The following is an 11388-nucleotide window of genomic DNA, read 5'->3' on the forward strand; positions in this document are numbered from 1 at the left end:
GCAATGTTGTCCCTTTAAACAAAACTTAATAACAGATGCCCACAAACATTGCTCTGAGGGCTCTATTTATATCAGTGATTATGAACTCGGCTATCAGCCACTGGAATGTGTGTTATGTTGCAAAATGATGTTGTGATGATGCTCTGTGAAGATAGGAAAATTGCCTAAAGAGCACCGTGCTCTGCTTTGTTTGTGTATAGTGTTGCACACTTCAGCACGATGTCTTAAAGCAGCGTACTCACATGAATACATTTGATCATGTTCAGTTAGAAAAATTGGACCAGGCTCAGCTATTGCCACAGCATAATGCTACATCATTGCCATTGACATGCATTGGTCACGCAAATACATGGAAGTGGACATTTTTTCTGAGTGGCCAAGTGCAATACTGCAAAACAAAAATCCCCTGTGGACCAAAATGCATCACCCCCACCAACCACCATTGTAAAAGAAATGTCTTTAAAACGGTTAACAGGACAAACAGCAAACAAAGGGAAGTTTTTTGTATTATGAACTGTTAATCCATCAAGATTTAATATTTGTAAAACTTTACCAGAGCCTGGTTGGCAGGCGAGATGATGGATCGCCAGTTTTTATGCCTGCGTGTGGAAGGCCACGCCACCAGCGTCAATAGTTACTGACGCCTACGCCATTACTTCAGATGTATGTCTAAAGGTCATGTCAGGGAAAAATACAGTGCATTTGTAATCCTTTGTACAAACTGTATTACCAGGAAATTTCTTTGGCATATTCTTTGGGTGTGCAGCTTTCACTGGAGTTACCTTTCTGTACCTTATACAGTGATTCAAACTCATGGATGTATTATTATAACTGGACTTCCTGGACCGTACACCATCTTCTCACTATTACCTGTAGCAACACTAACACAGCCCATTGCATTCTTGCTGGAGGCCTATTTTTGGTCTGAACACGGCTCATCCTGAGGCCATTATCATGAGAACAAGTGCCCTACTTGGAAAGAGAGGTTACGTTCCTATACGAGTCACACCTCAAATTTCATTGTTCAGCATAATTGAACCTTATTCAATGGATAGAGTTGTTTTGGCATAGCACAGTTGCGCTCCTCACATGACCTCCTCAGTTTGAGTGGTCTTGATGACAACATGTGCAGTGGGCTATGCCTCCAAGTCATTACCTGGGACTTGTGTCTGTGCCATCCACTTTTTGTGCCAATGGTATAAGACAAAAGTTTTCATCCTAAAGGTGAGGGACATATGAAAACATGAATCAAAATTGTAAAATGAAAAACAAATGGCTCATGGTCAGTGTCCTTCTTGCCTTCATTTTTAATTCTCTTCTTGAGGTTGCTACCAGGGATGTGTGATGTTGCAAATCAAGATGGGAATTAAAGTGCAGCCTGTCTCCAGAGTAACAAGAACGATGAAACTTGCACGTTTTTCTGAAAAAAAAAAAGCCGCCCGTGTTGTGTTTTTCTGTCTAGTATTTTTCCTGCTCTCCCCTCCCCCCTGTTTTCTCTCCTTCCTCTTTGTTTGCTTGATCTGCTTGATCCTCTCCTAGGTGCCTTGTCTCCTCCCAGCGACAGCCGCGGCTCTGTGATTGGCTGGTTGAGGGGAGAGGCGGGCCTTGTTGGCTGCTCGTGCTGTTTTTCTGGCTGGTGGCTCAGTCTCATCGTCAGTCTCAGTAACAGCCAGGCGATGACGACGGCAAGGACGGTCGTTGCTTGAAAACGTTTTTAGCATTTAAAGGCTGTTATAAATCGCCTTTTATTACACGTACAAACACGGAGATTATCCAGCCCAGCGGTGAGTTCTGTTATTTGTCCTCCGACGAGGAGGAAATAAAGGAAATAAGGGATTTTGTCGCTGCCTTCGTCCTTCCTGTCAAGCCCTTTGTTTTTCACTGCTGCGCTCGAGCAGGCGACCAGTAGCGCCCCCGTGCGAGCCAACAGAAAAGAGCTCGACGATAGGGAGCCAAGCGAAAGGCCGAGCTTCTTGCCTCCCGAGCGACGTGGGTCCCCCCAGCTCAGTTGTCCGATGCGGAGTGAGGATGAGTCCCGCTCTGGAAGCCCTCATGCAGGCGGACGGGACTCCGTATCCCGGAAAAGGGGTGATGCTTGAGCCCTTCGTGCACCAGGTGGGAGGCCACTCCTGTGTGCTGCGATTTGGGGAACAAACAATCTGCAAGCCCCTCATCCCCCGGGAGCACCAGTTCTACAAGAGCCTTCCTCCAGAGATGAGGAAGTTCACCCCACAGTATAAAGGTAAGACCCCCGTCTCAAATCTGGAGGAAGTGTCAGGCTGTCTGTCAAAACAGCGCATGTGTGATGATGTGTTGGTACCAAGCTTTGATCCTTTTCTTTTCCATTACGTCGTCTATAATAATGCTGTTTGCTAAATTTAATGTTACATTGCAAAAAACGCTCAAACATTTGTTTTAATCATAATGTGCGCTGGGTACAGTGTGGTTGTAACAGACTGGTGCAAGGCCCCATAGAACATGGTGTACACAATAACACACCACTAAATAGATTTCCATATCTATAGATAGATACATTCCTGTTGGCAGAGGCCTCATAATGTGACTTGAGTACAGTGTCCCCCATATTGAAGAAATTGGCAGGCGCCACAGGGTTCAAGGTGGGGTTTCAAGTAGCATCCAAGCTGATGGTCAGTCTACCTGCCAGGATGAGCCGCCAGAGGTCTTTTAAGTGCCGTGTCTGTCTTTCAAGACTGCTACGGTTTCAAGATGAGAAGGGGATCAAAAATAAATGAGGCAGATCACCAGGGGACTAATTCACAAGTCAGTAGAAGAGATTTCCAGGTATGGTTACAGGTGCATCACAGAAACATGGACGCAAATACACATTTCACCCACACACATGCTTTTAATTGGAATATCGTGTGTCCTGGTTGGGTCCAGGTCCGCAGCCTCTCAGGGTTTCACCCGCAGATACGGATAAAACCAGTACATACTGATACGTTTAACTTTATGCAGCAGTATGACGGAGGTAAGACGCACAAGTGGTATCTGACTCCTCAGTAATGCAGCATGGGACTATAAAAAGAGTCACACGAGGAGTGGGATTCAGAGATAAGATAGTAGAAGACGTCTGGGGCCTTCAAATGCACCTCAATAGTGACGCTCTTCTGTCTCTTACATTCCACACAGTAGTATGAGGAAGAATTGTTGCTTTGACTTTTAAAGAGCAATTTCTTGTGTTCAGTAACTTTGTGTAGATATAAAGAAATTTCAACAGTATCTGATGGTTTCAGGGACACCTTGCAGTGGCCTGTAATCATATTTCATACTCATACACTCAATGCACAATATATTAGGAAGGCCATCACAAAGGTGTAGATGAAGATTAAAACAGAGGATTTGAAGTCCAAGACGTGAAATGAAAGAAGGATTGGACAACCAGAACTTCGGAACCCATAAAACAATAGACGCTGATAATAATCAGCAACCCTGCCAAACCCCTGCTAATATATTAAGGTCAATTTATGCCCATTGGGCTGTAAAAAATCTTAATTGGCTGACTGATTTACGAGCCCTTCTTGTGAAGAAAGTCAGTGAGTCACAAGTTCCCACACTCACTAAGGTGGTGTGATGACAGTGCAGCTGTGAGTGGACAGCGCAGTCCATAAGGACAGATTTCAGAGGCAGGGCTTCCTGCAGGATGGTGACGTCAGTGCGCATGACATCAGCCAGGCCTCAGGCTGCGGAAGAAACGTGGATGCTGGGCCCTCAGGCCCGTCGTCTCACATGCAGAGACACTACAATGCATTTTTAAACACTTGCTGTGTTTGGGCAGGTTGTCGCCACAGTGAATTGTATTCTATTGTTCGGTGGCTGCTTTGCAATATGTCTACTACTGCCACTCATGATGTTGGATGCAAAATGTATCGCTTGTCGTCTGAGATGCTGTTTGTCCATATCTCTGCGACTTTCTCTCTCGATCAGTTTAGACCACATCCCTCCTTCCTGTGTGTCGTTTATCTGTATCAGCCGCTGCAGCTGTGATGTTTATTCTCAGTTTGACACCTCCCCCACCCTGCACAGAGATGGGCAACACACAGCTCCTTTTAGGGACTTTTAGTAGCGGCTGGAGGGGGGTCTACTGAAGTGCCTGTTTGTGGATCATGCCATAGATCAGCGTTGACATTAAAGTACACTGTGTTTCTTTTAAGCCCCTCTGCCCCTCTCTGGTGAATTTGGGGTTGGCACCTCAAAACAAACTGCATCTTTAAATGCTGGTTCAGCTCTTGTTTCATGTCAGGCCTGTATTGTGAGCAGTGTAAACAGGCTGATTATTGTTCGATGTATATTTTTGTATGTGGATAGACAGAACTGTACTTCATTCATTCTCATGTCATTGCCGACTGATTGAGACTGTATTACGAGTTTTTGTGTGTGTTTCACGGTTGCTTAATAAATGCGCTGCTCAGTTTGACACACTTCAGTCTTGCGTGGTATTTTGTGTCTCTTGTTTCCTCAATAATGAGTCCTATAAATATTGTGCTCTGACAGATGTTGCTCTTGATGCGAAATGCTCCATTTGTTAATGTCATGCTTCCATCTTTCATCTTGCTGTCACATCTTTAATCTCAAGCTCCATATAGCACATTAATGTGTGTGTGTTTGTGCAAATGGCTGTATGAATGTGTCAATACCTCACTTCTCAATACTTCTCACCCTCTCTCAGGTGTAGTGTCAGTCAGTTTCGAAGAGGATGAGGAAGGGAACCTGTGCCTCATCGCGTACCCCCTGCACAGCGAATCGGGGGACCTGGAAAACAAAGATCCCTCATCAGACTGCGAGCCCAAGAGCAAGATGCTGAAGTGGAGCAACAAGAAGCAGTCCTCGTTGCTCCTGGAAAATGACAACTACAGCAAAGACAGAGCTCGACACAGCCGCAAAGAAGACAAGATCATGAGGTGAGGGTGCTTGCCATGGCAACTTGATGTTTTAAAAAATGACGAGACCATTCATGAATGAGTTCTGTAACACCAAAGCTGACATGTTTTCCCTGTTGTCCCCTTTGCAGTTATAATCGTGATGAGATGCAGCAGCAGCAACAGGCGGAGGTTCTCTACTTCAGCCTGGAGAAGGGCAACGTGGTGCCACAGATCAAACACAACCCCTGGAGTCTCAAATGTCACCAGCAGCACCTACAAAGGATGAAGGAGAATGCAAAGCATCGCAACCAATATAGTATCCTTTCATGAATTAACAGAAGTACCTGGTGCGCAGTGGAGAGGGACAGGTCTTAAATATGATCATAAGCGCATTTACAAGAATGTGTTAGTTTATAAGTCCTTTGCTGCTGTGTGATCCTTGACCCCCTTTCATAGAATTTATCCTTTTGGAGAACCTCACATGGCGCTACACAGTACCATGTGTCTTAGACTTGAAGATGGGAACTCGCCAACATGGGGATGATGCATCAGAGGAGAAGAAAGCCCATCAGATTCGCAAGTGCCAACAGAGCACATCTGCCTCTATTGGCGTGCGACTCTGTGGCATGCAGGTACGGTAGAGACGCAGCACAGCTCCTCTGCATTAATGCTCTTATGTATTGGTTACATGTGGAGCTGTAGCGCTCATGTTTCTGTGTGACCTGCAGGTGTACCAGTCAGACTCGGGGCAGCTGATGTTCATGAATAAGTACCACGGACGTAAGCTGACACTTGCAGGCTTCAAGGAGGCTCTCTACCAGTTCTTTCACGACGGGCGGCGCCTGCGTCGAGAGCTGCTGTCTCCAGTGCTGCGCCGACTGCGAGAAATGCAAGCTGCCCTGGAGGCCTGCGAGTCCTACCGCTTTTACTCCAGCTCCCTGCTCATCATCTACGACGGAGACCCTCCCAGGCCTCCCAGCAGACCCAGACACCGTGGCGGGGAAGAAGGCGATGAGGATGAGCCATCTGACGAGGAGGAAGAGGAGGAGGAGGAGGAGGAAGGGGCCTTCGGTTTCCCTCGTTCGTCCTCGACAGGTGGCAGTGCTGGTGTGGCCGGAGGAAGCAGCAACAGTGGCAGCAGTCGCTCCTCCCACAGTGCTGGAGAGGCCAGCAGCCCCGCGGTAGATGTGCGCATGATTGACTTTGCTCACACCACCTGTCGGCACTATGGGGAAGACAGCGTGGTGCACGAAGGCCAGGACAGTGGCTTCATCTTCGGCCTCCAGAACCTGATCACTATCATCTCCCAGCTGGAGGATCACAGTACTGATTGAGGCTGCACTGGAGCCAACGCGGTCTAAATTTTCAGCATGGGAAAAGCTCACTGAGCTGAAAGCCTGCTACCATAAGGTGCATCGTCCTTATGCCTAGACGGGGGTCTGACCCTCCTCTGCTTGGAGGGAAGATCAGACACCTCGGGGTCAGGGGAGAGTCTGTGTGGTCGTTGCTGTGCTCTCCCTTACCTGCCAGAGGACAGGGCTGCCTGTGCCCTTACTTGCACTTCTCTCTTTCTGAGACTGCTCCTTTTCTTTGTTATACGTGGTAGGAGAGCTGTTGTGAGACGGTGGTCTCTCGACAAACACAGGGACTCCTGTAGCATCCTGGGACCCTTCTCCCCCTCTCCTCCTCTGGTACAGATGAGTTTTTTTATTGTTATGTTCTCTCTGAGAGAGAAAGAGCGAGGCAGAGGTAATTGAAGCTAAAGTGTAGTTGTAGGAGCCTGACGTGGTGCTTTACCTGTGATATGATATAAGTTGTTTGTTTTTTGGTTTGTTTTTTGGGGGGGAGGTGAAGTTTGGACTACCGGTCCACAACAGCACAGCACATTATTTTCAGGAGAGTTGACTGTACAAGCTGACCATGGCTGGCTAGGCCAACAGCCTTGTAGCAATTGACAACTTCAGCTTCTGGGAAGGACATTTTGTGTTTCTATTGGTGTTTCTTAGGACCCTCGTAACAAACCTGGTTTGTGAGTCCACCGGGCACTCGGATTTACACTTTTTGGTGGAAGAACAAGATTATTTAGGTCTAGAAGAAGGGATTTGCCTTTTTTCAACAGTTGTTCACAACTGTACCCTTTTGCCTATAATGAAAGACTCTTTGCTAAGGGGATAATATCCTTGTTTTGTCACTGTCTTTGTTTTTGTCTGATTTTCTCCTTTTCATTCCTGAAACTTTGACTAAACAAAGAGAATATATTGATTTAAAAACACTAGCTACAAAGACTATATAGAGACTATTTATTTGAAAGGATTGTTTAAAAACTTAAAAAAATGGAAACGGCTACATTCCATATTACCACTCTAAATGTTCTGTTCTGATACCGACTTTGATTTATTTTATTATTGCAAGAGCTGATACCTCTCTTGTATACCTGTGTGTTAAGTGTCTTGGAAAATAAAGGCATTCATTTGTGGTAAAAGCTACCGTCTATGTTGTGTTCATTTACATTCAGTGCTATTTGTGAATAATATGTGTTCACTGGACAGGAAGTAGTGAAGTGGGGAAAGGAAAACGAAATGCAAGCAGGATGCTGACACCAGATGTGTGAGTGTCGTAACAAAAAGAAGCAGTGCTGTCAAAAACATGAGTCATCCTTTGTGTTAAATACTATAGAAGACTTCATCATCCTTCACTCCACACAGTACAACTGAAAACAACACTTTCTGTTGTGTTGAGCCAAGTATCTCTTCATCGCAGTGCACACAAAGAGGAATGAAGGACCTGCAACCCTGATTCCAAAAAGTTTGGACGCTGTGTAAAACGTAAAAAAACACAATGTGATAATTAGCGCAGTTAAATGCTTCATCGAGAAAAGGAAAGCTCATCATACACCAAACAGGTTTTTTGTTTATTGTCGTTCATCCATATACAAAGTACACAGCTGAACAGATGTTGTTCCTCACAGGCTCAAGATGCTACCACACAAATAAGATTTTTAAAAAATGTATAAAGCAATACTTAAAGTCATGAAACTGTAATAAAATAGAACATAAATGCTGTATTTACATGCCCGTATGTCGACCTATATACACATGGTGAATGGTGAAGTCAGGATATCGTTGGTAACCTCAGTGGTGATTGTACACAGTACAAGTGGGATCATAAAATTAGTTTTTCTCTGCAGTGAGATTTTGAAATTTGATATTCTATTGCGGATCAGTTAAGCTGCTAGGAGCCCTTTCACCAAATGAGACATGAGAAATGGGACGTGGTGATGTTGTTTGAGGTTGACGGACATAATCTGACGTCTTGCATCAGTGACATCCGACACAGGTGTGGTTGAATGTTTCTCGAACAGCTGAAACATGAAATCATTTGGTTCTGTGCCAGTATTAAACACTGTGACGTGAGTTTCTCTGCAGTAACAATGAGTTATAATGTGATTATTAGCCCAAACATCAGGAACTGGTGCTGCTTGCTTCTTCTGTGTGTAAATTATGTAATTTACACAATACTGATCCACAGGAAAGTCTCTGCCAGGGCAACAGGTTTCCCTCATTTTCCTTTGTTTTCACAAATGTGCTTGAGAAAGTATAAATACAAAGATTACAAACCTCACTTTGCATGCGTCATCATAATTACACAGTTTGTTATTAAGTAGTTTAGTGAAGGGTTTTGGCCTGTTTGCCATTCAGCTGCGACATCGGTGACTGATCTGCAGCAGGGCTCAGATTATGCACTTCAAACAAGAGAAGGAAAACTTCCATTAAGTAGGAAGAATTACAAGGTGTTAGCCAGCAGCCACATGCACAAGCAGCTCCAAACCAACAACCTCAGATGGCCTGTTTGTTCAATACACGGTATGCACCCCAAAAGATGCTGCCTGCCAAGACCAGCAGCTTTATAGTCAGCCTAATCGGCTTTCCAGCACCGGAAAACACTCTGAGCTAAGGAGGGTAAGTCCCTGGCTGTGTGGAAAGTATGCCTAGAATGCTTTTCACACAAACTTAGCACACCTGTTTCAAATGAAGGTTTGAGTTATTGGTGACAGAAGAGTACTGTTCTGAAAAACTGCTAGTTAGGTGTTTGCTCTCAATCCTGAACAACAGCATGGCATGACAAATAGGTGGAGTAGGTAAAGAAACACTCAGAGGGGGCTTAGGCTGTCAAAAAACACACAAGAATTGCTTTTTCATTTGTGGGATGATGTTATTCTAATAAAAAATGAAATATGATGCAAGGTTTCCTAGTCTTTCGCCTGTTTGTGTGTGTGCAAATGACACTTATTTGTCCATCTTAGCAAACAGGACACACTGGTCTGATTAACGATGCCCAGTAAACACACTCAGGTCCTCAGTGGCTTCACCCAGCACTCGTCTGCCATCCATCATCACACCCATAAGTCAGTGACAACCAGCTGGAACAGTGTGACTCAGGGCCTGCAGATGACCCACATATCCACACTTCATGTGCAGTATTCACTATTATCATGCATGCAAACGAACAAAAATGCATTCCTAAACACCAAGAGATGGGCGGATGTCCTGTTTCTGATCTTGAGTGAATTATCAAAACCAGCTATGGCTGCACAGGCGTCTTAGCAACAAGGCATTCTTTTGATATTTGTGAGGCTTTATCGCTCATCTGTCGGCCCGTCTGCGATCTTCAGGGGTTTGGTGCAGTGATCACCATCATCAGAGGAAAGCGAGGGGAGAGACGGGCAGTTTAGGACAGATACCAGCGTGAGGCACGAGATGAGAGGGATTATCGTTTCCTCTTTTCAGATCTAAAAATAACCAAGCGTCCCCTGCTCATCTGCTGGCTGCTACAAAACAGATTTAGATGAATATGTTTTGCTCCACGATGGCACTGGCTCAAGCTTGTTCATATGGTTTTAAATCTGATGGAATTATGAAAGGAGACTGTTCTGTCCCCTGTGTACTGAGACATCTCTTCACTCGACTGTATTTATCTCTATTACATTATTATTTTTTGGATGAATGGACTTGTTTGTCTGTGTTGTGTCTGTGTATGTATGTAGGTGTGCTTGAGTGGGACATAGACAGTTGCCTTGGTGACTGAACCTTTTTTTTTTAAACATTGATACATTACTATGGCAACAGCAGTAGTATTCTTGACACCACAAAATTCAGGGGTGGTTTGGCCTCATTGCTCGTACAAAAATATTGAAATAGCCTGAATGAAGGACACTTGGAATAGAACTAATTCCAACTAATGTCGTGCTATGAACTAAATGATTAGATTAGGAGGCTTTCTTGATTTCAGAAAACACCATTTGGCAGGTTTATTGCTAGTGTGGTCAGACTAAATGCAATGTGATCAACGTAGTGGTTTTGCTATGTACTATGAGATCTAGTAAAGCCTGACTGACCCCAGTAGCACTCAGGAAAGTGCGAGTTATGATGTCAGAGCCGGTTTGATAAATCTTGCTCCGATGATAACGCATCCATGCACAGTTCGTACGTGGAAGTACTCACGCAGGTGTTTGTGTTTGCTTCAAGGAGGCCTGCAGTGCATACGTAATGCTGTCTGAGCACACGGTGTGACAGTCATCACAGTTCAAAGGTTTAAATTCTTATCTTATTGTTTCACTGTCGTTCTGGCTACCTTGGCTCCTCAACCTGATGCCTTTAGAAGGCATCCTGTTGCGGATCTCAGGCTGCAAAAGAGAAGCCACTTCTCAGTGAAACCAAGCAGTGAAATAGGATGTGAAAGTCTGCAGGAGAGCACATGCACTCTCATCCTCCCTGCAGCAACAACAGAGAAGTGTGTGTGAGCTTAAAATAACCCAGACAGGAGCACAGCGGCAGAGGGAGGTATGAGTTTGTGCAGTATGAATTATGTTTTGACCCGTGGAGTTTGGAAGTGTATGAGCTTTCAAGACCTGAAGGTGAAATATGGTCTGGAAAACTAGTATTTCTTTTGATACATGATTATTTAATGAAAGATCCTGTATCCTGACACAGATATAAATAGTGTAATTCATATTATTGTAGATGCACACCACCATGCAGACCTCATGTCATCTCAGCCTTTTACAAAGCCAGAGGGAAAGGCAAACGAGAAAAACTGCTATACATTAAAACAAATGGGAATCAAAGGGAAAGAGTGAAATTTTAGATGAAGAATGGTACAAAATGTGTTCAACCCCAATTCCAAAAAAGTTTAGGGATCCTCTGTAAACCATGAACAAAACAGACTGTGATTACCTGCTAATCCTTTTTGACATATATTCAACTGAAAACAGCACAGAGACAATATATTTGATATTTCACCTCATCAACTTCATTGATTTTTGTAAATATCCGCTCACTCTGATTTTGATGTCAGCAACACATTTCAAACAAGTTGGGACAGGAGCAACAAAAGACTGGGAAAGTTGTGGAACGCTCCAAAAACACCTGTTTGGATCATTCCACAGGTAAACAGGTTGATTGGTAACAGGTGATAGTATCATGATTGGGTATGAAAGGAGCATCCTGGA

The 11388-nt window shown here is 44.4% G+C and overlaps 1 protein-coding gene across 1 annotated transcript; it reads left to right on the forward strand.

Moving 5' to 3' along the window:
• Positions 1 to 1664: 1664 nt before the first annotated feature.
• On the forward strand, positions 1665 to 7360 carry ip6k2b (inositol hexakisphosphate kinase 2b). The gene is made up of 5 exons (XM_041961298.1): positions 1665 to 2242; positions 4688 to 4919; positions 5030 to 5196; positions 5337 to 5512; positions 5609 to 7360. The coding sequence occupies exons 1-5, from the start codon at positions 2029 to 2031 to the stop codon at positions 6212 to 6214; spliced, it is 1395 nt and encodes a 464-aa protein (XP_041817232.1). The 5' UTR covers positions 1665 to 2028; the 3' UTR covers positions 6215 to 7360.
• Positions 7361 to 11388: the final 4028 nt, after the last annotated feature.

This window comes from Chelmon rostratus, chromosome 2 (assembly GCF_017976325.1).
Source record: "Chelmon rostratus isolate fCheRos1 chromosome 2, fCheRos1.pri, whole genome shotgun sequence".
Classification (NCBI taxonomy): Eukaryota; Metazoa; Chordata; class Actinopteri; order Chaetodontiformes; family Chaetodontidae; genus Chelmon; species Chelmon rostratus.